Here is a 27,276-nt window from a genome sequence, read left to right on the forward strand (position 1 = left end):
ATTGTGGGTAGTGTATTGATTACTAATGAATTTTCACTTAGTATATGTATATTCATATTAATATTTTTTCTTAAAATTTTTTCTTTTAATTTTTTTGCCAGTCCTGGGGCTTGAACTCAGGACCTGAGCACTGTCCCTGGCTTCTTTTTGCTCAAGGCTAGCACTCTACCTCTTGAGCCACAGTGTCACTTCTGGCTTTTTCTATATATGTGGTGCTGAGGAATCCAACCTAGGGGTTCACATATGCAAGACAAGCACTCTTACCACTAGGCCATATTCCTAGCCCCTCTTATAAAATTTTTATTAGCTCTTATTTTGTTGTGATGATTCTATACATGTATATGTTATATGTATTCAATCTTTGTATTACTTTTTGTGTGTGCGTCTTCTAGGGCTTGAGCTTGGCTTAGGAGCTGTCCTTGAACCTCATACTCAAGTCTAACACTATGCCACTTCAGTCTTTTAGGTGGTTGATTGGAGATAATCATCTCATCACTTTCCTTCCCAGGCTGGCTTCAAACCCCAATCTTAAGATCTCAGCATCATGACCAGCTAGGATTACAGGCATGAGCCACTGGCACCCAGCTTGTATTACTTTTATCCTCTTGTGGCATTGTCTTTTTTTCTTTTCTTTTTCTTTTTTTGGCAGTAATGGTTTTGTTAATTAATTATTTTCCCCCTCAGGACCATGTACTTGCCAGGTAGGTGGTCTGCCAGTTGAATCTTGCCACCCCTTTAAGTTTTAATAGATTTCATTATGCCATGTTTATATGTGCCTATAATGTACTTTAATATTATTCACCTTCCATTAGCTTCTCCTTCTCCCTACCTCATGCCAAACACACACACACACACACACACACACACACACACACACACACACCCCAAATATATTTGTTTTGCTGTCAGATTTACTTTAGTTTAACATGATGATCTCCAATTCCATCCTTTTTTTTGCAAATGATGTAATTTTCTTCTTTAGGTTGAATAATACTACACTGTATATGGTACCTGGCTGGTAACTGTATATTTTAAATGTTAAAAAGTGTTAATTCTCTTAGCTGGGCACTGCTGGTTCATGCCTGTAATCCTTGCTACAAAGGAGGCTGAGATCTGAGGATGACAGTTCAAAGCTGGCCTAGGCAGCAAAAAGTATATGAGACTCTTATCTCCAATTCACCAGCAAAATGCTGGAAGTGGAGCTGTGGCTCAAGTGGCTAAAGTACTAGCCTTGAGCAAATAGCTCAGATACAGTACTCCGAGTTCAAACCTCAGGATTGGCACTGAAAAAAAGTTTCCTTGGATTGTTAATAGTTTTCATAGTAGATTTTGTTTATTTGCTGGTTTTTGGTTTGGATATTTTTATGGAACTAATTCTATATTCTTTGTATGTTGGACCCTGAAGTCCAACTTAGCTTAGTGTCAGCTAATGACATAGGTCCTCTTAAATGTCTGAGACCAATAAATATGCCAGACTTTCCCAATGAAAACTGTACATGTTGGAACATGTATATACAACTAAAGTCAGGAAATTTACAACCATGCCTTAACCTTCATTTCTTGACAGCAAAAGATCAGTTCGAAGTAGGATTTTAGAGCCTTCTCAGGCCTTTCTTTGAAAGACCTTTCTTTTTTTGCCAGTCCATGGAACTTGAACTCAGGGCCTGGGCATGGTCCTTGAGCTCTTTTTGTTCAAGGTAAGCACTCTACTACTTGAGCCACAGCACTACTTCTGGCTTTTTCTGTGTATGTAGTATCGAGGAATTGAACCCAGGACTTCATGCATGCTAGACAAGCACTAGACACTAGGCTAAACTCCTGGCCCTGAAAGACCTTCTATATCATGGGAAAACAACATAACTTTTCACATTCTTTTTTTTTTTTTTTGGCCAGTCCTGGGGCTTGGACTCAGGGCCTGAGCACTGCCCATGGCTTCTTTTTTGCTTAAGGTTAGCACACTGCCACTTGAGCCACAGCGCCACTTCTGGGCATTTTCTGTATATGTAGTGCTGAGGAATGGAACCCAGGACTTCATGTATACAGGGCAAGCACTCTTGCCACTAGGCCATATCCCCAACCCTTCACATTCTTTTTAAGATAAGCAATTCATCAGCTTTTCTTTTCATTCTTTTTTGTTTAATTATTGTTTGCCCCAATTTATTTGGCTGGGGAATCCAAAACATTAAAATTTTGTTTGTAAATATTTTCAACAAATGGCTCCAGTTTGGAGGCTAAGTGCAGGATGTATGTTTAATCAAATCAAACATGGTCATTCATGTAGAGTCTTCTAGGGAACCAACAGGAGAAATAAAGGCAGTTCTTTGGGAACAGGCGTTGTCAGAGGCTGTCATTAGGCATCTGAGCCAGTTATTTCACAACATAAAAGTGTAAGAAAGGAGCTGTCCTGCACTGAAATACCATAGACTTCCACTGTTCTTATTTGGTTATATAGATTTTGTGAAATAAGTAATACTTTCCTGTTGGTGTAAGCTCTCCAACCAATTTCCAGGGACTTGATGTGATTGCCTTTCCTATTATTATTATTATTATTTTTTATTTTTGGCCAGTCCTAGGCCGTGAACTCAGGGCCTGAGCACTGTCCCTGGCTTCTTTTTTGCTCAAGGCTAGCACTCTGCCACTTGAGGCACAGCGCCACTTCTGGCCATTTTCTGTATATGTGGTGCTGAGGAATTGAACCCAGGGCCTCATGTATACCAGGCAAGCACTCTTGCCACTAGCCCATATTCCCAGCCCACCTTTCCTATTTTTGAGTACTTTTATAAATGTGTCCAGGAAAGAATTAATTGACCTCCTCATATAACTACTCCAGAATTCACTTACCACTTGCATTGTATCAGTAGTCTTGTTACAAATTTCAAATCATGAAATTATTTATTTTTACTTTTAGATTTAAAAAAATTTGTGTTTTCCCTTTAGATTTAAGAGTTACTAATTTTCTTGTGTGCTGGTACTGGGGTTTTAACTCAGGACCTAGGCTCTGTCCCTTATTTAATCATTTTTTTTTCTGGTTAGTTCGAGATAAAGAGTTATCTGATTTGTCTGTCCTGGCTCAACCTCAAGCTTCAAATAAATCCAAGCCTCCTAAGTAGGATTACATGCATGAGGAATTGGTACCTGATCTTGAGGTACTTTTTTGTTTTGTTTTGTTTTCTTTTTTGCTGGTCCTGGGGCTTGGACTCAGGGCCTGGGTGCTGTCATTGAGCTTCTTTTACTCAAGGCCCTTGCTCTACCACTTGAACCATAGCACCACTTCCCACTTTTTCTGAGTAGTTTATTGGAGATAAGAGTCTCACAGAATTTCCAGCCTAATCTGGATTCTTAGATCTCAGCCTCCTGAGTAGCTAAGATTACAGGCATGAGTGACTGGTGCCCAGCATTTTATGTGAGAGGTAAGGTCTGTCTCAATGTTAATTAGTTTTATTTTGCATATGTATTCTAGTTGTTTCACCATCATCATTTTTTCTTTCTCTATTGAATTTCCTTTCTGGCTGTGTGAAAGTATCAATTGATCAAGTGAACAACCTGACTTAACAAAAGAGGCTGACAGATCTCTCACCAAAGCAAATAAACAAATGATCAACAGATGTTTGTTATTGGGGAATTGTGGATTAAAACCATGAAGTATATCATTATACATACACCTGTTAGAATATCCAAATTCCAAAATACTGACAGAACCATATGCTGGCAGGAATTTGGAATATCAGTTACCCTCATTCATTGCTGGTAGCAATATAAAATGGTTTAGCTACTTAAACATTTTGATGTTTTCTTAAACTCAATACTTGCTTTCTGTATGAGCAAGCACTTGTACTTCTTGGTGTTTTCCCAGTTGTATTGAAAACTTATGTGTACACAAGACTGTATATGCAAACATTTATAGAAGCTTTATCTGTTTGTTAACTTGTAAAAAGCTATATATATATTGTTGTGCCAACTGGAAAGACAAAACTATGGAGACTGTAAAATGATCAGTGATTTCCAGGATTTGGGGGATAAGAATGAGTAGGTGGAACACTGTCTTTTGGGGGGGGGGGCAGTGAATATATTGATTTGATACTGATAGATTCATGTAATCATACATTTGCACAAACCCACAGAAGGTACAACAACAAGAATGAATTCCAATGTAAACTATGAACTTTGAATGAGAATGATGTGTTTCAGGAGGTTAATGAATTATATGTCCCCTTCTGGTGGGGACTGGTAGCAATTGAAGCTGTATATATACATAGGGGAGAGGATATGTGGGAAGTCTCTTACCTTCTACTCAGTTTCTGCGATAAAAAAATAAGGTTTATCAAAAATAATCAACTGAAAAAAATAATACTTTTCTCTCTCACACTCTGTAAACCCTGTTACAATAACAAATGGTTTTTGACATCCTGCAGCCTCTGCCCCCAGTGCCATCCTGCAACTGCCAAGACCCTGAGAGAGAAGCCCAGATACCTGGAACCCCCTATTCCGGATCTCAGGTCTCCCTGGGGCCCAGGCCAATCCAGGGGAGCTCTGCAGTTGCTCCCAATATTACTGTGGGGGAAAGGATCTGAGCCCGCCACCACCTCTGAGCAGGCCTCCAGGAACTGAGTGGCCAGGCAATGGGTGCTAGGCCCTTGTGGCAGCAGCAGCCACCCATGCAGCCAACAGTGGCCCTGGACTCGCTGCCCTTGGAACTGCTCGTGCAGGTACTGAGCCATGTGCTGCCGCATGCCCCGGTGATGTGCTGCTGCTTGGTGTGCCAGGCCTGGCGCAGTGTGGTGGATGGACCCTCTGTGTGGTTGCTGCAGCTTGCTCCAGACCACAGTGCTGAGGGCCGCGCGTTCTATGCCCTAGCCCAGTGCTGCCCACCCCACGGCGAGGACAAGGAGGAGTTCCCACTCTGCGCCCTGGCACGCTTCTGCCTGCACACACCGCTGGGCTGCAACCTCCTCTTCAACTCCTGTGGCGAGGAGTGTTTCAGAGGTTGGGAGGTGGAGCATGGTGGGAATGGCTGGGCCATGGAAAAGAACCTGACACTGGTACCAGGGGCTCCCTTTCAGACCTGCTTTGTGACTTCTTTTAAATGGGGCTTCAAGAGGCAACTTGTGGACCTGGTGATGAAGGAGTATGGCAGGAGCTGCTGAACAGCGCTCAGATCGAGATCTCTGTGGCTGACTGGTGGGGTGCCGGAGAGAACTGTGGCTGCATCTACCGACTTCGTGTCCACCTCCTGGACACGTACAAAAATGAAGTGGTCAAGTTCTTCGTCTCACCAAACCCAGTCCTTCAGTGGACTGAGAGGAGCTGCAGACAAGTCTCCCATGTCTTCACCAACTTCGGCAGGGGGATCCGCTACATGTCTTTTGAGCAGTATGGGAGAGACATGCACTCCTGGGTGGGGCACCATGGTACCCTAGTAACCCACTCTAGGTTAGGATCTGCTTGTTCTAGCCAAGTCTGACCCAGCCTACCAGAATCCATTCCCCCTTGCTGGGCATCATCAGAATCAAGCATGGCTTTACATCCCAGAACATGACACCTTCCAGGGACAACAGGGCCCTATGTACACCATTTGTTGCTGCTTCAGCATGGTGACTCTCCTGTTACATGACACACCAGTACTGACCCTGGAGTGTGTAGCTTCCTTCACTCCCCAGGAGGGGGAGGGGAAGTCATACCTCAGACATTTCTTTAGTTCTTGGGCTTGGAAGTTGTTTCCTAGGTATAAGTGGGTAGATTGAGGCGAGAAACCAAAACTGACTAGGTATGGTGATGTACGCCTGTAGTATCAGCACTTGAGGCTGAGGTAGCAGGATCTGTAGCTTTTTTTTCTTTTTTTGGCCAGTCCTGGGCATTGGACTCAGGGCCTGAGCACCATCCCTGCCTTCTTCCCACTCAAGGCTAGCACTCTGCCACCTGAGCCACAGCACCACTTCTGGCCGTTTCCCATATATGTGGTGCTGGGGAATCGAACCGAGAGCCTCATGTGTAGGAGGCAAGCACTCTTGCCACTAGGCCATATTCCAAGCCCCAGGATCTGTAGCTTTGAGGTCACATAATGGGAAGTCTCTGTGGTTTAGCTGTGGGCAATGTCTGGGCTTACTGCCCCTGATTCCTCCCCCTTGGCCAGGCCAAGCTGGCACAGTTTCTCATCAGAATTTTCCAGAGGCTAAGTTTCCCCTCACCTCCTGCTAGGGAAAACCCCTCCTTTGTCCTGCATTTCAGAGCAAGGCATGCTGTGAATGGAAGCTCCCTTAATTCCTGCCCAGCTGGGCATGGCCAAGCAGTTAGCTCAATAATATTGGTGCTAAATAAAAAGGCTTTATATTCTTAAAAATATTAATTGAGGGTCTGAGAATGTGGTCTAGTGGTAGAGTGCTTGCCTAGTATGCATGAAGCCCTGAGTTCGATTCCTCAGCACCACATACACAGAAAAAGCAGGAAGTGGCACTGTGGCTCAAGAGATAGAGTGCTAGTCTTGAGCAAAAAAAAGGCCAGGGACAGTGCTCAGGCTCTGAGTTAAAGCCCCACCACTGGAAAAAACAACCCCCGCCCCCCAAAAAAATATCAATTGAGGTTGGGCACTAGTTTACGCCTGTAATCCTAGCTACTCAGGAGGCTGAAATCAGAGGATCGAGGTGGGACGCCAGACAGTGCAAGAAAACCTATCAGACTCTGGTCTACAGTTTACCAACCAACAAACAAAACAAATGGAGCTGTGGCTCAAGGAAGTGGTAGATCACTAGCCTTGAATGGAAAATGAAGGGACAGCACCCAGTCATTCAGTCCAAGCCCAAGTACTAGCACAAAACAACAGTTTATTATATTTATATGGATCTATTTTCTTGGTTCCTATTAATGTTTGCCCCATCATGATCCTGCTGTAGAGTCTTGAATTCAGATTACATGAGTCTTTTTTGTTCTTTAGAGTTATGGTAGTTATTCTTGGTCAAACAACTAATGACCTTGGCATATATATGTACAGCCAGTTTATATCTACAGAACATTTGGTATAATTCTGAATCAGATTATGTAATTACACTTCCTTTTCTTTTTTTTTCAAATTTTTATTATCAAACTGATGTACAGAGAGGTTACAGTTTCATACGTTAGGCATTGGATACATTTCTTGTACTGTTTGTTACCTTGTCCCTCATACCCCCCTCCCACCCCCCCCCTTTGCCTTCCCCCCCGGAGGTGTTCAGTTCGCGTACACCAAACAGTTTTGCAAGTATTGCTTTTGTAGTTGTTTCTCTTTTTTTTACCCTGTGTCTCTCAAATTTGGTATTCCCTTTGAATTTCCTACTTTCAATACCAGTAAACACGGTTTCCAATATACTCAGATAAGATTACAGAGATAGTGTAGGTACAACCACAGGAAGGTGATACAAGAACATCATCAATAATAGAAGCTACAGATACACATAGGACGTTGAAAGTAGTTAGAACTGTGATATAACAATTGTTTCCATAACATGGAGTTCATTTCACTTAGCATCATCTTATGTGTTCATAAGGGTATAGCTATTGGGCCTTGTGATGCTCTGCTATGACTTGCCTAAACCTGTACTAATTATTCCCAATAAGGGAGGCCATAGAGTCCATGTTTCTTTGGGTCTGGCTCACTTCACTTAGTATAACTTTTTCCAAGTCCTTCCATTTCCTTACAAATGGAACAATGTCATTCCTTCTGATAGAGGCATAAAATTCCATTGTGTATATGTACCACATTTTCCTGATCCATTCGTCTACTGAGGGGCATCTGGGTTGGTTCCAGATTCTTGCTATGAAAAATTGTGCTGCGATGAACATTGTTGTGCTGGTGGCATTACTGTGATTTTGTTTGTGGTCTTTTGGATAGATACCCAAAAGTGGGGCTGCTGGGTCATAGGGGAGTTCTATATTTAGCCTTCTGAGGAATCTCCATACTGCTTGCCAGAGTGGCTGAACCAGTTTACATTCTCACCAACAATGAAGTAGGGTTCCCTTTTGGCCACATCCCATCCAACAATTGTTATTGTTAGTTTTCTTGCAATATGACATTCTTACTGGGGTGAGATGGAATCTCAATGTTGTTTTGATTTGCATTTCTTTTATGGCCAGTAATGTAGAGCACTTTTTCATATGTCTCTTGGCTATTCTCATTTCCTCATAAGAGAAATCTCTTTGTAAGTCTTTCGGCCACATGATGAGGGGGCTATTGGTTCTTTGCGGTTTTGTTTTGGAGGAAGGTAATTTTTTTAGTTCTGCATATATTTTAGATATGAGGCCTTTGTCTGTTGAATGGCCAGTAAAGATCTTCTCCCAGTCTGTAGGCTTTCTGTTTATCTTGCAAGCTATCGCCTTTGCCATGCAGAAGCTCTACAGTTTGATGCATTCCCATTTGTCCAACCTTTGTTTGATTTGTAGCCTTTCTGGGTCTTTGTTAAGGAAGTTCCATCCGGTGCCAAGGAGCCCAAGTGTTTCTCCTACTCCTTCCTTTAGTGTTTTCAGGGTGTCTGTTTTGATCTCCAGGTCTTTTATCCATTTGGAATTGATTTTGGTGCAGGGTGATATATAAGGTTCTAGTTTTAGTTTGTTGCATGTGTTGAGCCAGTTTTGCAGCACCATTTATTAAAGAGGCTATCTTTCTTCCAAACTATTGTTTTAGCTCCTTTATCAAAGATTAAGTAGGCGTAGTTCTGTGGGTTCATTCCCGGGTCTTCAATTCTGTTCCATTGGTCTTCAGGCCTGTTCCGGTGCCAATACCAAGCTGTTTTTATTACTATAGCTTTATAATACAGCTTGAAGTTGGGTATTGTAATTCCTCCAGCACTGTTCTTTCTCCTTAGGAGTGTTTTTGCTATTCTAAGTCTTTTATTGTTCCATATGAATTTCTGGATTGCTTCCTCTATTTCATTAAAAAATGGTGTTGGGATATTAATGGGTATTGCATTGAATTTGCAGATAGCCTTTGGCAGTATTGCCATTTTGATTATATTAATCCTCCCAATCCAGGAGCATGGGAGGTTTTTCCATTTCTTTAGTTCTGACTTAATTTCGTTTTTCAAGCTTTTAAAGTTCTCATCAAAGAGGTCTTTCCCTTCTTTGGTTAAGGTTATTCCTAGGTATTTTATGTTTTGGGGGGTTATTGCAAAAGGAGTTGCTTTCCTGATTTCAGCCTCGGTCTTCAGGTCGTTAGCATTGAGAAAGGCCGTTGATTTTTGAGTGTTTATTTTATATCCTGCAACTTTGCCAAAGTTTTGGATCAGCTCTAGTAGCTTGGGGGTAGAGTCTATGGGATTCTTTAGGTATAGGATCATGTCATCTGCGAACAGCGAAAGTTTAACTTCATCTTTTCCTATTTGGATCCCCTTTATATTTTCTTCTTGCTTTATTGCTCTGGCTAGGGATTCTAGCACTATGTTGAAGAGCAGGGGAGAGAGTGGACATCCCTGCCTTGTTCCTGATTTTGAAGGGAATGACTTTAGTTTTTCGCCAATTAGAGTTTGCTTGCTGTTGGTTTTTCATAAACTGCCTTGATTATTTTCAGGAATGTTCCCTGGAATCCCAGTTTTTCCAGGGCTTTTAGCATAAATGGGTGCTGGATTTTATCAAATGCGTTTTCCGTATCCAGAGATAAAACCATTTGGTTGTTTACCTTGCTCTGGTTGATGTGGTGGATTACATTAATTGACTTGCGTATATTAAACCAACTTTGCATCCCTGGGATGAATCCAGTTTGGTCGTTGTGTATGATTTTTTTGATGACCTGTTGAAGTCGATTGGCCAGAATTTTGTTGAGAATTTTTGTGTCTATGTTCATCAGGGAAATTGGTCTATAGTCCTCTTTCCGTGATGAGTCTCTGCCTGGTTTTGGGATGAGGGTTATACTGGCTTCATAGAATGTGTCTGGTAGTGAACGTTCTCTTTCAATTTCATTGAGAAATATTTGAGAAATATTGGTGTGAGTTCTGTTTTGAAGGCCTTGTAGAATCCTGCAGTGAATCGTCTGGACCTGGGCTTTTCTTGGATGGGAGATCATTTATTGCCGTTTCTATTTCAATACTGGATATGGGTCTGTTTAGAAGCTATAAATCTTCATGGTTAAGTTTGGGGATATGAATTTTTTCTAGGAAATCATCCATTTCTTCCAGGTTCTCGAATTTGTTGCCATAAAGGTTTGCAAAATAGTCCCTTATTATTTTCTGAATTTCGGTTATTTTTGTGGTGATGTTACCTGTTTCATCTCTTTATCTTGTTTATTTGAGTGTACTGCCATCGTTTTTTTGGTCAGGTTTGCCAGGGGTCTATCTTGTTGATTTTTTCAAAGAACCAACTCTTTGTTTTGTTGATTCTTCAATGGTTTTTTCATCTCTAATTGATGTAATTCTGATTTGATTTTAATTATTTGTTTCCGTTTATTGACTTGGGGTTTGGCTTGTTCTCTTTCAAGGAAATTAAGATGCTTCCTTAAATTACTGAGTTGCTGTTTCTCCAGTTTGTTGGTGTATGCACTCAGAGATATAAATATTCCTCTGAGCACTGCCTTTGTTGTGTCCCAAAGGAGCTGGTACTTTGTGTCCTCATCTTGGTTGAATTCCATAAACAATTGAATTTCCATTTTAATTTCTTCAATGACCCACTGAGGGTTCAGCAGTGTGTTGTTTAGTCTCCATGAACTGTAGGATTTTCTGTGGTTGCTGTTTGAGTTGAGCTCTAATTTTATTCCATTGTGGTCTGAGAGAATGCTGGGAATGTTTTTGATACTTCTGAATTTGTACAGATTTTCTTTGTGCCCTAAGATGTGATCTATTTTGGAGAATGTTCCATGTGCTGCTGAGAATTATGTGTATTCCATACTTACTGGGTGGAATAGTCTGTAGATGTCGGTTAAGTCTAGTTGGTCTATGCAATTATTTAGTTCTGTGGTTTCTTTGTTCATTTTTTGGCGTGTTGATCTGTCCAGAGGTGATATTGAAGTGTTAAAAGTCCCCAACTATCAATGTGTTTGGGTCTATCAGTGTTTTTAGAGTCGGTAGTTTTTGTTTGATGAAGTTGGGTGCTCCTGCATTTGGTGTGTAGATACTTAGAATGGTTATTTTTTCCTGTAGGAGAGATCCCTTTACTAGTATGTAGTAACCTTCTTTGTCTCTTACCTTTTTTAATTTGAAGTCAACTTTGTCTGATACTAGAATTGCAACTCTAGCCTGCTTATGGGGGCCATTTGGTTGATAGATTTGATTCCATCCTTTTACTTTTAGAAGATGTTTACTTTTGCTAGATAGATGTGTCTCTTGGGGGCAGCAGAAAGATGGATCTTGATTTTTGATCCAACTTATGAGCCTATGTCGTTTGATTGGAGAATTAAGTCCATTAATGTTGAGAGGTTTGAGAGATGATCGTTTGTTCCTTTCATTATCACTATCTTGTTAAAAGCTGTGTCTTTCCATTTCTTGATCTGATGTTAACTATTTAGGGTTCATTTCTCTGCCTGTATTGGGATCTTGATTATTTTCCCTGTATAGTACATCTTTAAGGATTTTGTGTAAAGCTGGTTTGGTGGAGATACATTGTTTCAGTTTTTCCTTACTGTGGAAGACTTTTATTTGACCTTCAGCTATGAAGGAGAGTTTGGCTGGGTACAGAGTTCTTGGTTGACAGTTATTTTTATTTGTGTTTGGTATACTTCATTCCAGGCACTCCTTGTTTTCATGGTCTCTGCTGAGAAGTCTGGGGTAATTCTGATTGCTTTTCCTTTATATGTGATTGTTTTCTTCTCCCTAACAGCTCTAAGGATTCTTTCCTTGTAGTCTACTCATCTTGTTTTGATCGCAATGTGTCGGTGGGATGTCCTATTCTGGTCTGGTCGGTTTGGGGTTCTAAATGCTTCTTGTATCTGTATAGGCCTTTCCTTCTGTATATTTGGGAAGTTCTCAGCTAATACTCTGTTAAATAGGTTTCCTATCCCATTAACTTCTTTCTCCAAGTTTTCCTCAATACCTATTATCCTTAAATTGGGCTTCCTGATCGTGTCTTGAATCTCCTGTAGCGATCTGTTTTGTTGATTAGACTGGATTTTTATTGATTTTTGATCTTTCTCCATAGAATCTAGGGAATCTTCAGCTCCTGAGATTCGATCCTCTGCTTCAGTTAGTCGGGACTGTAGGCTAGCTCCTTGATTTCAAATCTCTTTTCCTTGTGACTGTTCTTTCCTGATGATTTCCATATCATCTCTTAGGTCTTGCATGGACTTCTTTACTTCATTAATTTGGTTTTGAGTGCTGTCTCTCAAATCTTTTACCTGGCTACCTATCTTTTAATGTGACTGTTGAAGGTCATTTATCTTTTTATTTGTTGAGGCCATGAAATTCTCCAATAATTTTTGCTTTGCCTCCTCAGTCTCTAGAATAATTGACTGAAGAGATTCAAACTTTTCATTTATCATGTTAATCAGTAGACTTTGTAGAGCATTTTGGGGGCTCTCTTCTATGTCTTTGATTGACTGCTCGATTTCCTGCTTGTTTTGAGTGGGAGAAAAGACTACATTGTTTGCCATCTTTCTTGTCTTTCTTCTGCCCATTTGGATTGGGAATGCCAATCTACAAGCACCTGTGAGCACTGTTTAAGACCCAAAGCAGCCCTTAGTTAGCACTGTTGTGTAAATCTTATAAGTTCACAATTATATATAGATACCTTGTATACCTGTCTATAAAGTTAGATTTGGTGTTCCTAAAGAATACAATTTCAATATAACAACCGATCCTGGGCCCTGTATTCAGTAGTTATTTATTTACTGTTATAACCCTATAAGCAATTCCTGTTCTTATATTAAGTTCTTTTAGGACTGGCTTTCTCTATGAACCCCTTTGATTCACTCGGATTAAGCAGGAATACCCTCTATCCTATAATCAGGAGTCAATGGAACCTGTAGGTCCAGGCAGTAAGTCAGGAGGGTAAATTAGATGTAGTAAAGAGAATAGAGTAAAATGTATTGGGGGAGGGGGTGGTGATTTTGGTTTAGTTCCAGTGATTTGGAAATGTGGAGAAGAGTAGAATCAGTAGAGAGAACAAGGTTAAAATGATACACAATGGAGAGTTAGCAGAAAAGTGTGGAGGTGTTATTCATAGGAAAGTAATTTTTAAAGAAAGAGAACACAAAGAGAGAAATAAAGTAAAAATACTAGAAGACAGATGCACAAAATAGAGAAAAATTATTTAAAATAGGAAAACATAAAAAGGAAAAAAAAACCATAAAAACCAACAACCAAAACAAACAAACAAAAGGCTTGATAAAACAAACAGGTAAAAATGGAAAACAAAAAAACCAATGACGTTTCAGAAGTGAAAAAATTTAAAAAAAATCTTTTTTTTTTAAGTTAGAAAATGTTTGAAAAGAAAAAAAAAAGGAGTCCTCATTGTTTGGGTGGTCTTTCCCCAGTCTCTGGTTTCCTTGCGATGGTCTGCAGTCTATTTTCCTGATTGGCTGGTTTGACTTGCTTTCAGTTTGCGCGGGGTGGATCTGCTCTGACCCTTCTCCCTTGTTGGTGCAGTCCTGCGTCTCTGTGGTTTGCACAGCTTGCAGGTAGGCCGTGGACGGCCTCTGTAGATGGGGACGTGAGCATCTTGGGAACCATGGCTCCTCTGTCTGCTGTGGGACCTAGGCCTTTAACGCATTGCTTTTAATAGGCTGTGGACTCAGCAGGGCTAGGCACCTCTGGCCTGGTTTACCCGGCTGAGAGTTGCTTGCCTTGGGGAAGTTCCTCCCTCCTGGGCCGGGTGGCCTTCTTGGCGGAGGTGGCTATGGAATGCAGCTCTGTTTCAGGCTGGGAATTGGGCTTCCTCTGTGACGGGGGGCCGTTTATCTGTCTCAGGAACTGTTTATTCTCCCGTCAGGTGCTGCTGGTAGCTGCTCGCTGCTTTCACTTTAAATTTAGAAATTCTGGCGGGCAGGGCGGGGCACCTCTGGCTAAGCTGCAGCCCAGGATGTGCCTCCTGCCTGGGCAGGGGGCTATTTCAGCCTGTCTGTGCTCAGCCGCTGTCTGGAGGATTTCTTCCTGGTCTACGCTGTGTGCTTTAGCCGCGTGGAGTGCGGGTCGCTGTGCTGGTGCCGGCACTAGCTTGGTGGCAGGATGCCGCCCGCAGCTCAAATCTGTGTTTTCAGACGAGCAAAGTTGATTTTTCCTTTCTGGCCAGAATCCCTGAACTGTTAGAACTTACTCTGGCTGTCTATCTAGGAGTAAAAGTTTCTATGGTGTGAGAAAACTGCGAAGTCAGAGGGAGCTCGGCTAGGGCTCTGCTGCTCCTCCGCTGTCTTCCCGGAAATCTATACTTCCTTTTCTTAAAATTTTGAGTGTTTACTCTATTTTTACAACATATTTATTTTATTATTTATTTGTTATTTATTAGTAGTCTAAGTCTACTTTCAAATATTATTATGTTATTTCATGTGTAGTCTCAATAGCTTTCAAAAAACTATTCCCAATTCTTCGCATTGCATTGCTGTCATTCATTTCAGTTATTTATATGCTATAATCACCTAGTAGATTGTAGTACTACTTTACACAATTACCTCTTACATTAAGAATTTTTAAAATTCAAAAATTTATATTGCTTGGATTTTTTAATTTATTTACTGATTGTGCTGGTCCTGGGTGTTATCTTTTAGCTTTTTTTGCTCAAGGCTAGTAGTATTCTACCCCTTGAGCCTCAGCTCTACTTCAGGATTTTGGGCAGTTATTGGTGATAAGCGTTTCATGGATTTTTTTTCTTGCCCAGACTGTCTTTAAACCACGGTCCTCAGACCTCAGCCTCCTGAGTAGCTAAGATTACAGACATGAGCTGCTGGTGCCTACTAGCATTCTTTTTTTTTTTTTTTTTGCCAGTCCTGGGGCTTAGACTCAGGGCCCGAGCACTGTCCCTGGCTTCTTTTTGCTCAAGGCTACCACTCTACCTCTTGAGCCACAGTGCCACTTCCAGCTTTTACTGTTTATGTGGTGCTGAGGAATCGAACCCAGGGCTTCATGCCTGCCAGGCAAGCACTCTACCGTTAAGCCACATTCCCAGCCCCCTACTAGCTGTTATGCCAAGTCACAAAACCACCACCAAGAAGACCACCGAGACTCAGACATTCCGAAATGCAATAGCAAGGCAAGACTTTATTCAAGTGGGGCCTCGGCCCGGGACTTGTCCTACCCACCAACACAGCGGAGGTTAGGAGGCAGCCCTGAGCTGCGATTACACAGAGCTTAAAGAGGCCAAAAAAACACACAAAGTTACAGCAATCAGGTGTTCAAGGAAGCAAGATTACGGGTACAAATCTGATTGGCTCAGGGTTCGAGGCATTCTAGGGGCGGTTAGAGTTAAGCATTCCCAGGCAGTTAGAGTTCTTGACCGGCTGGGTCCTAATAAGCTTGCCCTGGGTTTGCTCAGACAACAAAAGGGGGGCTGCCTGAAAATGGGGTTTACTTTTAACTCTTCATTCCCCCCTTCACTAGCATTCTTTTAAGAATATTCTTGGTGGGACGGGAAGGGTAGGCAGGAGAAAACAAGGGAGAGGTAACACTGTTTGAAAAGAAATGTACTTATTGCCTTACCTATGTAGCTGTAACCCCTCTGTACATCACTTTTACAGTAAAAATATTCTTAAAGCTGAGCACAGGCAGTCAAGTTAGCACCATCTGTGTGTGTGTCTGTCTGTCTCTGTGTCTGTCTGTGTGTCTGTGTGTTTGTGGGAGTCCTAGGGCTTGAACTTAGGGCGTGGGTGCTGTCCCAAAGCATTTTTGCTCAAGGCTACTGCTCTATCACCTGAGTTACAGCACCACTTCTGGCTTTTTCTGAGTTGTTTATTGGAGGTAAGTCTCACAGACTTCCTGCCTAGGCTGGCTTCAAATCACGATCCTCATATTTCAGACTCTGAGTAGCTAAGATTAAAGGTGTGAGCCAGGAGCACACAGCTGCATAAAACTTGTATTACTTATCTACATTTTATTACTTACATTTTATTGTCTCCTGGGGCTTGGACTCAGGGCCTGAGCACTGTCCCTGGCTTCTTTTTGCTCAAGGCTAGCACTCTGCCACTTGAGCCACAGTGCCACTTCTGGCCGTTTTTTGTATATGTGGTGCTGGGGAATTGAACCCAGGGCCTCATGTATACGAGACAAGCACTCTTGCCACTAGGCCTTACCCCCCAGCCCTATTGTCTACATTTTATTGCCTACATTCTAGAATAGAAATGAACAAAATATCATTTGGAAGATAAACTATTCATAACAAAATACATGTCAAACAACTTTATTATTAGAGTAGAATTGCTTTGCTATATACTTTCTGTACTATGGATATCCCCTTTTTGGTGTACCTTATATGCACATGTGTACAAATAATTTTAAGACATACACATCTATACTAGTGACTTACACATAATTATGGAAAATTTACAGTAGTCAACTTAATTATTTTAATAGCTGCACACAAAATTTTGTTCACCAACTAAAAACATCAATATGGTTCCCTTTCCTCTACTTCTCAAATGTCATATGAGTTACTTTTCAATTATTATTTTAAAATACTAAAGTATTCCTAGCAATAGCTAACCAAACTTTTTTAGATAATAGCTCATACTATTTTGCCTTTTTAGTTTTAGAAAAAGATATACAATTTAATTCCACTTTTAACTTTTTTTGTTTACCATACTGGGGCTTGAACTTAGGGCCTCATGTTTTTACTTGGCTTTTCAACTCAAGGCTGACACCTAGCATTTAAACCATAACACTTCTGGGTTTTTCCTGGTTAATTGGAGATAGAGTTCATGGACTTTTCTGTGTGGATTGGCCTCAAACTGCGGTCCTCTGATCTCAGCCTCCTGAGTAGCTAAGATCACAGATGTAAGCCACTGCTTGGCTGTCATTACTTTTTATGGCAGTCATTTTATTCCAATAAAGTTTTAATTCTAGAAGTAGATTATATTTGAAGGTTTTTAGCCTATATAAGTGAAACAACTTGTTTGAACACAGGTCACCTACTCGTTTCACTGGCACTAGGAAAGTAACTGTATTTTTTTCTCCTTGAGTATTAAAACTTGCAGAACATAAGCAATTGAGGATTTATCTGAGCCAGGAGCCAGTGGCTCCTAGCTACTCAGGAAGCTGATATCTGAGAATTGCTGTTCAAAGCCAGCTCTGCAAGGAAAGTCCAGGAGACTTTTATCTTTTATCTCCAGTTAATCATCAAAAGGCTGGAAGTGGAGCTATTCTACAAGTGATAGAGCAATAGCCTTGAGAAAAAAAAACCCTAAGAGCCCTGGCTCTGAGTTCAAGCCTCCTGTGGGTACCCACACACATATACACACGCACACACACACAGATTTATTTGAGACAGTTTCCTTAGTTATGATATTTAAGAAGCAGCTTATGAATTAGAAACTGAATTCTTAACATTATAAATTGCTAATATGTACAGAAAGTTATAGAGACCAATATCAGTGAACATTTTTTCATCTATTGCCTAGATAAAAACATCACAACTCCTGTATGATTCTCCTCACTCATCACAACCTAATTATCACAGGAAATTGAAACCCTCTCAAATTGAACAGTTGTCAGTTGTGTGCATTTCTTTTGACTTGTACTACTTATATATACACTTGAAATATATGAAATTATTATTCTAGTACAAACTCATTCTTAAAATTTGTGGGAAAGTTCATGCAGAATTATTTTTTCCTTAATCGCTGGTAGAATTAGCCAGTGAAGTCATCTTAGTCTTATCTGCTGGGAACTGAACTCTGGCTCTCAGGAATGCAAGGCAAGCACTCTACCCAGTACTGAGCTATACCCACAGCCCTTGAGATATACCAATGATATTACAATGATATACTAAGCATTCATAAAGCAGTAACTTTTGGCCTTGTAACATTTTTTTTTCTTGTGTGTAGGCCTTGAATTCAAGGCCTTGCATCTTCACTCAGCTTCTCTTCCACCTCATAGTTTGTGCTCTACCACGTGAGCCACACCTCTACTTCCAGCTTTTTGCTGGTTAATTGGTGATAAATAGCCATGGTTTGACTGGTTGGGCTGACTTTGAACTATGATGCTCAGATCAACCTTGGCCTCCTGAGTAGGTAGGATTGATTACAAGCATCAGCTGGTGCTCCAGGCTTTATGAAGATTTTATGTGTGTCTTTTTCAGGTTCCATTTTCTTGGAGAAGAACCTTAGTGCAAATGTTTATTGTAAATTAAAAACTAAACTTTTGTTGCTAGTCCCTCCGATGTGAGCCAGAGTGTGGTTTCTGACTCTACCCCTGTCTCTGTTCCCAAGTTATTTATATGGAAGTTTGAATAATGACCACCCAAAGATGTCTGTATTGTCATTCCCACAATTTGTTAATGCCCTTATTAGATGGGACTTGCGGAGGAGATTCAGTATTTTATAAGATGGAAGTAGGAGGTTGAAAGTTACACTGAGATCTGAAACAGACACAGATCTGAGAAGAGGGCCCATGGTTTTCTGCAAGAATCATAAGTCAAACAATGGAAAGAAACTTTGGAAGATGGTAAAGACAATGAAATAGCTTTTCTCCTAGAGCATACAGCAGAAAAGAATCTTGCTAACATTTTAATTTTAAGCCAAGAATAAGATGTTTTAGACTTCTTACCTCTAGAATTGTATTATAATAAATTAATAGCTAGGTTTGTTGTAATTTGTTACAAGAGCAGTAAAAAACACATTTTGATACTTGAAAAATGTCTTGCTGCTATAACAAATACCTCAGTAATTTGGTTGGCTTTGTAATTGATAATTGGAGAGGATGAGAGTTGAGAAGTAGGATAGAAAAATCCTAAGTAACTTTTTCCCCCTTTTTTGTGTGTGCTGGGGCTTGGACTCAGGGCTCTCACTTAGCTTATTCTGTACCACTTGAGCCAGAGCTCTACTTGGCTGGTTAATTGGACATAAAAGTGTCTGCCCAGGCTGACTGAACCTTAATCCTCAGATCTCCGCCACCTCAGATCTCCGATTCTTCAGAGACTAGGATAATAGGTGTGAGCCACAGCCACTCAATTAAGCCTACATAGTTTTTAAGAATTAATTTACTTTATTGTTATTATAGACGTGATGTACACAGGGATCACAATTACATGAGTCAGGAAATGAGTACATTTTCTTTCGTACAATATCTCCTGTTCCCTCATTCTCTCCAAGTCCCTCTCTCCTGCCTCCTCCCAGGAGTTGTATTGTTCATTTTAATCCGTGTCCAGTGAGCTCCACTGATACACTTTCTCATACTTTTTCCTTCTAATTCTATACCCTCCCGCCAACCCTTCTGAAGATGTACACTTGAATATAGCATACATACAGTGAAGAAGATAGAATCATCAAAAGATAAAAACTAAAAATAAAGGAGCAAGGTCTCTTGTTTCTGTATCTTGGAATGTTTCAATATGTATATTATTTTATATAAAGATGGAGAAGCCTTGATAGTTTTAATATATTGTTAGTAGACATAAAACTAATTGAACAGATACTACACTTGATCTTAGCCAAAAGGCCGAGAAGCAATGCTGAGAATGTGTCCTAGTTGTAGAGTGCTTGGCTAGCATGCATGAAGGTCTGGGTTTGATTCCTCAGTACCACATACATATAAAGCTGTAAGTGGCCTGATTTGTGATCTTTTGCTAGGATTTACAGGTGGTAAACCATGGTCTTGTGTTTGTGGCAAGAAGATATCACTGACACTGCTCAGAGCTTTTAGGTGGATATAGGATCCAAGGTGTATCTTCGTGTTCTTGGAATATCTTACTTAACTAGCATAGTAATAGGAAGGAGATAGAGGGGATAGTCCCCTTATTTCGTTTTTTAATCCAAATTGCATTCATGGTAGAATAAAACAAGTTAAGATTACCTCTCTCCTCATGGCTGCAGGTAATGTACAGATTTTCCTTTGTTCTTACATGAGTTTAATTATTTCAGAATATTTTTTCTAGGTAGGACTGACTGAGATAAAACTTTCAAAAGGTTTTCAGTAACAAGTATTTTAGAAGTGAGAAGACAGAGAGAAAGCTCACAAAATCTTCATATGTTAACTCTGTGGTTGTTATTTAGAACACAATTTTTTGGTATTCCCAATCATAGAACAGAGGAATAAGCCACTGTTGTACAAATTTTCTAAGATAATAGTACAGAATGAGAATTAAAAAGTGTTCCTCTCATAATGATAAGAAATAAGGTAGGTTTGAGGCAGATTAGATCAGGGGAAATGAGTCATGGGAAACAACAAAAATTCAGAGATGCTATATTAATGAATAGCTTTGAAAAAGCATGTAAGCACTATTTTATATGGCTTATGCCTTACAATCTCTCAAAACTGCAACATTTAGTTTAAAAGTTTAGGAAAAAAGAGATTCTCTCTCTCTCCTCTCTCTCTCTCTGTATCTCTGTCTCTCTCTTCCCCTCTCCCCCCCCCCAACCTGAAGGCTCAGTTGATTACAATGTTCTAGGAGAGAGCCAGGAAATCTTACAAAAAGACACTTAATCAGCAAAAATTACTCTTTGAGCATAAAACATGCTTGAAAAAGTATTTATTTATGTATCACAAAGATGGACCATCTGTCCTGAAAGAAATGTGTGCAGAATCTATCCCTTCTTTGAAGGAAAGCCCATGCATTTAGTAAGCTGGCCAGCCTTGAAATCTCTGGGTACAATTGATTTAAAAACAAACCAATTAGAGCAATAATTATGGAACGCACCACGTGTTAGAACAAAAGGGAGCCAAACCCTAGCCTATTTTTTCACAATTTGTATCCATGATGTTATAGCACCTGTTACCAGATGTGTTGAGACCCATGTCTAGTTTGTGGACTATCTTTGCTTTGTTTGACTGATAATCTTTTCTTCTCTCTATGTGTCCTCAAATTCTTATTTGTGAGATTATAAACTCCTCCCCAGAGCATGACTATTGATCAGGAAACAAGTTTACCAGAATCAGGATATAATAATAATAAATACCTGCTTCTTATTATGGGTCCTTTTGAGTCCTTGACTTAGCTTGCCAAAATATATCATGAGATTGGGGTCTCTGGGTGGGTGGAAAAGGCAAAAGTTCTTGTCTCATCAGAGGAAGAATTTAAGGACAGACAGAAGAACATATTTGCTAATGTGAAACAAAGTTAAAACAAAGCAAAACTGCACCCTGCAGATGGAAGGGTGGGCATGGAGTCTCCAAGAGTAATCTGCACTGAGATTCCCAAGACATCAGGCTTTTATTAGGGTCCTGTATACATGGAGGTGATCTGTCATGGAAATCTGGGTTACATATTTTTCCATATGTTTGGCAGTGGGATAGAGTGGAGTAGAGGTTGGGAGTAATCTGGGATGTTATTTCTTGCAGGCTCCAGTAGTTATGTCACAAATCATCCTTTTACTATCAACTGTCCAGAATGTGATTCTTTATTAATATCCAAAGCATCATTATTGGCCCTGAGGATTACCCAAGTCCCTACCTAGTCCCTATCAACAACATAGCATCCACTCTTTTTACACTTCATCTTTCATTGTCTCTTTTTTATTTATATATTTTCATTATATTTTATATAGTCTTTAAGTAGTTAAGCAAAGGGGTTTCACTTGAACATGTTAATGTATACAGTGTGTCTTTGTGAATGTCACTCTTTCAATCATTCATTCTCCTCCATCTCTTCCAACCCTACTTACACCCCCTTAAGTTACCTGGTTACATTTTCACATTTTATACATTGAAATTTATGACTTCATCTACCACACCCCTCCCCTTTACTCCAGTCCTCTCTGACAAAACTTGTTTTAGCTTCCTGTTGTTCCTTTTGTTAAACTTTAAGTTATTTTCTCAAAGACTTATATATACTATTGGAATCCTCCCCTATGTGTACCATACTTTATTTAATCTGTATCTATCTATCTGCATGTGGCTTTGTGTATGTTTTCGTATATGCTTGTAATTTAGATCTAATTTCCACATTTTGAGCTTGACTTAATTTCTGCAAATGGAATATTATTCTTCCTGATGGATCCATCAAGGAGGGAGGGAGGGAGGGAGGGAGACCATGTCCTTTAAAAATACCAATTTTTTTGCTCAACTTAGGTTTTTAACTCAGGACCTTGAACTTGCTAGGCAGGCACCCTATTACTTGAGCCATACCTCCAGCTCATTGTCTCCTTCTTATAATAACCCAAGAAAGCCTGTTGCCAGTGGCTCATGCCTGTAATCCTAGCTACCCAGTAGACTGAAATCTGAGGATCATTGTTCAAAGCCAACCGGGACAGGAAAGTCTATGAAACTCCTATCTCCAATTAACCACAAGAAAACAAGTGGAGCTTGTGGCTCAAGTAGTAAAATGCCAGCTTTGAGTGAATAAAAGCTAAGAGACAGTGCCTAGACTTTCAGTTTAAGCCCCAGTACCAGCATACACACACACACACACACACACACACACACACACACACACACACACACACGTAATCTCATTGGTTCCACCAGTATATAATTTCTCATCTTTACTACAATCATATCTGCAAAATTCCATGTCATGTAATGTAACATTCACAGGAATTAGGATGTGGACATTAGGAGAGGGCAGTTGTTCTGTCAACTGCATCATTTTAATGAATTACCAATAGGATCTTTAATCAGAATTATCTATTTCTTTTTTAGGTCATTGAATAGGCACCAATTTATATTCATGAAGGTTTTACAAAATGGTTCTTTAAACAGTATAAGCAAAAAGCAAAGCAAGATCTATAGTAACAGGATATGACAGGATATAAATAGTTGGTAACATTTATGAATATTGACAGATTGCCATATTGTAAAGGAGAATACAATTAACATTCAGTTAAACTTATCAATTTAACTTTTATTTTTTTGTGTCAGCTTTGAGGCTTCAACTCAAGGCTTGGGTGCTGCCCCTTAGCTTTTGTGTTCAAGGATAGCACTCTACCACTTAATTCATAGCTCTACCTCTGGCTTTTTTTTTTTTTTTTGGCCAGTCCTGGGCCTTGGACTCAGGGCCTGAGCATTGTCCCTGGCTTCTTTTTGCTCAAGGCTAGCACTCTGCCACTTGAGCCACAGCGCCACTTCTGGCCGTTTTCTGTGTATGTGGTGCTGGGGAATTGAACCCAGGGCCTCATGTATACGAGGCAAGCACTCTTGCCACTAGGCCACATCCCCAGCCCTACCTCTGGCTTTTTGGTAGTTAATTAAAGTTTGCTGTTTGGGCTGGTTTCGAACCATGATCCTTAGATCTCAGTCTCCTGAGTAGCTAGGATTACAAGCTTTTAACACCTTTTTAAGATTATTTGAAAGAATCATGAAACAAAATAGTTTCTAACCCTGTATAGCCGCAGAGTGGAAGGTACCAAATTTTTATATCTGAGGTTAATATTGTTACTTGTAAAGATTCACGTTTGTAAAGCTAGGCTTTGGAGTTCATCAGCTAGTTTTAAAGAAAGGACAGGTCTAGATCCCAGTGATGCTTGCTAAAAATGGTGGCAGAGGTGAAAGGATTTTTTTATTGCAGGTGAGATTCTGCATTTTTTGCCTTATCGAGTGGCATTTGGAAGATCATAATCCTTTTGTGGTGAATGGGAGTTTAAGTATTCGAGCATTCTCTAACTGTGCTGATTAAAGCTGTCCTTGAAGTCTAATTTGTAGTGCTGTATTTTGCCCCTGGATATTTGATTAGGTTGAACTATGTTCTACCATTTGTTATGGTCTAGCGCTTTGCTTCAACATACCTTCAAGTTTGTTTATTCAGATGAAATATAGTTACCTTACAGTTTTCTGTTTGATATCATCATTGTTTGAAGTTTCTGAGAGGGCTGTTTTTGTTGTAAGTGGTGGAACATGTTCATTTGCTTCTTACCTAAGTCGAAACTCAAGGTTTTCGGTGTAAATGACCCAAAATTAGAGCTGCAAAAGGGATTTGCTTCCTATTTATTCTACTTCTAGGCTCTTCTTGCCTAGGAGCACCTGTCTCCCATTAGTTTTTCCATGGTATAACTTGTGGGCATTAATCTGTGTGTCAAAGCTGCCAGAATGAAGGTTAAAATTGAGAGGATTGGCTGGGCTCCAGTGGCTCACATCTGTAATCTTAGCTACTTAGGAGACTGAGATATGTGGCTCAAGATACAAAACTCGCCTGAGCCAGAAAGTTAATGAGACTCTTACCTCCAATTATCCTCCACTGGAGCTGTGGCTCCAGTGATAAGAGTGCTAGCTTTGAGCATAAAAGCTCAGGGACAGCACCCAGGCCCTGAGTTCAAGCCCCAAGACCAGAACACACACACACACACACACACACACACACACACACACACACACACACACACACACAAAATATGGAATGAACAAATAACCTTAAGGTCAGTGTTGCATTGCTGCTAGTTTACCTCTATGCTTCCCATTTCCTAGGAGGGTTTCCACCTTATTTTTTCCTTTTGTAAAAGTACACATTGCCAGTCAGATACTGGTGGCCCACACCAGTGATAGACTGCTAGCCTTGAGCACAAAATCTCAGAGACAGTGCCCAGGCCAAGTTCAGGCCCCATCTTTATAATAAGTATGTATTGTGAAGCATGGTGTCTTCTATGTCTAATGCTAGCTATTCAGGATGCTGAAATCTGAAGACTGTAATTCTTAGCTCATGGGACAAATTCGAGAGACTGGTATCTCAGCAATAAGTCAGAAGTGAAGAGTGGCTCAATTGGTAGAGTGCCAGCCTTGACCTAAAAGGCCAAGTGGAAGAAAGCCTGAGGCATTGATTTCAAGCCCCAATACTGGTGCGGCCAAGCGCATGCGCACCCCCCCCCCACACACACACATAGGTGTTACTTTTCTTTCACTTAATTTTTTAAAACATTGTTTTCCACCTGAGAATTTGTCCTATATTCTAGCAGGCATTTATCAGAACCAAGAAATGCACCTGAGACTCCTTACATTTTAGATTTAGGTTAGGTTGAATCTGAGAACTTCTCATTACCCTTCATAGATTTTATTTATTTTAAACTGTAGAGGAAATGCTCAAGTTTATATAGCAAGTAAGTGGTAATATTGGTATTTGAACCTATTCTAGGTAATTTTTTGTTTCTGGATTTTAGGATTTCCTTCTTTTAGGAAACAGCTAAATGGTCCATTGTACTTATTCATCCTTGGATTTAATCCTATTGGTGGAACATATATATATATATATATTTAAGTTTTTATCATAAAACTGATGTACAGAGAGGTTACAGTTTTATACGTTAGGCATTGGATACATGTAACATATATTTCTCTACTTTTTTTCATGAGATCCTTATCCCATTTCTAACTTACTTTGACAAATGAAACATTACTCCACTTTCTGGAACTGAATTTAGGGCCATTTAGTAATTTCACTCTGACCATAAAGCTTTATTTTCTTTGCAACTGCAGGATTTTTTCCCTGAAAGGAGCAAAATAAATTCCAAGCTGAATTTTAGAAGCACTAAAAACATGTAGCTACAAGAAACAATCCTCTGAGAAGTGAGAAATAGAAAGGATATAGGTAAGGGTTAGAGAAAAAGTTTAATTATAGGGTGTTAGGATAGTTTAGAACTTTGATGAGTATCCACAAGGCATCTCATTACAGAGGCAAATACAGGAGCCAGGTGGGTCAAGAAAACTTGCATCGAGTCTCAGTTCCACAAGTTATTAACTAAAATATTGGGCACTCATCACTTTCTTCATCTTTAAAATTGAGATAAAACTGAAGATAGTCATTGGGCCTCACACTTTAAGTAGGACTGAAGTTCTTGTTCAGCCTGGACAAAACTGGAGGAAAGAAAGCAAAAAATCTCAAAAAATAGGCTGGACATGGTAATGCATAACTGCAATACCAACTTCACAGGCACCATAGGTAGGGGAATTGCATTCGAAGACCATCAAGGAAAAAGTTAGAGGTTCTTAAAAACTGAATTTCTAGGTGTGGGCAAGTACTGCCTCTAAAACTGAAAGAAGAAAGAAAGAAAAAAGAAAAGAAAAGAAAAAAGCACAAAGGAGAAATGTTCGTTCTACTGGATAGAAGGTACTTCTAGAAACAAGTGAATGCTTATGTTGTCTTAACAATTATGTAAATATTACTGGAAACTATTAGGGCCAAGCAGTAGCACCATGAGTAAAAGCACATTTTATTTCATATAGGGCCTTTCTTTTGCCTGTGAGCACAAGCCTCATACCTGTGTCTCCCACATAGCTGGGCTTACGGACATGAACACCATTTCCAGCTTGTTTATTGGACTAGAGTTACACAAACTTTTTGTCTCCTGACCTCTGTTTCCCAAGTAACTAAAACAACAGTATGTCATGTGTTAGAGAAGCATAGTGTGACTGGAATGTAGAGAGGCCATAGTAAGATAGAGTTAGGGGGGCTGGGAATGTGGCCTAGTGGTAGAGTGCTTGCCTAGCATACATGAAGCCCTGGGTTCAATTCCTCAGCACCACATAAACAAAAAAGCCAGAAATGGTGCTGTTGCTCAAGTGATAGAGTGCTAGCCTTGAGCAAAAAGAAGCCAGAGACAGTGCTTAGGCCCTGAGTTCAAGCCACAGGACTGGCAAAAAAAAGGAAAGAATTAGGGGCAAGATGCATTGGACTCATAAACTGACATGTTTAATTGAAGTCCCTTTGTACAAGTTCTTAATGATAATAATAATAGTAATAATATCAGCAAAAAGAGAGATTGGAGATGGGGTTATTCAGAGCCATAAATGTTATACCTAGAACAGTGAGGAGATACTTGGGAATGTTAATTAGGGAATTAAGGTAGGGTCAGATTTGCTTTTTAGAAAAACCCTGTGGACGAGCATGTGATGTTTAAAGTGGAGAAGAAATGTTCAAATCTGGGTGAAGATAATAGCAGTTAAATGAGAAAATATCCTGCTTGGTGTTGGTGTCTCACACCTGTAATCATAACTACTCAGGAGGCTGAGATGTGAGGATAATGGTTTGAAGCTAGCTCAGAGGGGGAAAAAAAGTCACTATGAGACTTTTATCTCCAATTAACCACTCAAAAACTGGAAGTGGAGCCATGGCTCAAAGTGGCATAGCTCTAGCCCTGAGCTGAAGAGCCCAGGTACAGCCCAGGTACAGGCCCTGAGTTCAAGTCCCACAACTGACCAAAGAAAAGAAAAAGAAAAGATATCTTTGCAAGAAATTAGGATTTACTGATTTATAGGAGAAACTGATAGGGAAGCAGGAATCTAGGATGGTTCTATTTTCTTTGTGCTTTGGTAAAAGCCAGTCTGTGTG

The 27,276-nt window shown here is 40.1% G+C and overlaps 2 protein-coding genes and 1 pseudogene across 3 annotated transcripts in view; 2 read left to right on the plus strand and 1 right to left on the minus strand.

Moving 5' to 3' along the window:
* The window catches only part of Maged1 (MAGE family member D1), a 67,907-nt gene that overhangs the window by 14,134 nt on the left and 26,497 nt on the right, over positions 1–27,276 (plus strand). The window contains exon 1 of one of the 2 annotated variants that reach the window (XM_048335277.1): positions 3,062–3,146. The exons of the other annotated variant lie outside the window; for it this stretch is intronic. Within the exon in view, the coding sequence (XP_048191234.1) occupies positions 3,117–3,146 (30 nt within the window). The 5' untranslated portion in view covers positions 3,062–3,116. Of the gene's footprint in view, positions 1–3,061; positions 3,147–27,276 lie in introns of those variants that run through there. 2 annotated transcript variants of the gene reach the window in all.
* Positions 3,936–5,461, plus strand: LOC125344037 (F-box only protein 17-like). The gene is given in 2 exon segments (XM_048336646.1): positions 3,936–5,115; positions 5,118–5,461. Coding segments are annotated over 2 exon segments (840 nt in total). The 5' UTR covers positions 3,936–4,619.
* On the minus strand, positions 19,437–19,538 carry LOC125344453 (annotated as a pseudogene).

Source organism: Perognathus longimembris, chromosome 28, assembly GCF_023159225.1.
Source record: "Perognathus longimembris pacificus isolate PPM17 chromosome 28, ASM2315922v1, whole genome shotgun sequence".
In the NCBI taxonomy this organism is placed as follows: Eukaryota; Metazoa; Chordata; class Mammalia; order Rodentia; family Heteromyidae; genus Perognathus; species Perognathus longimembris.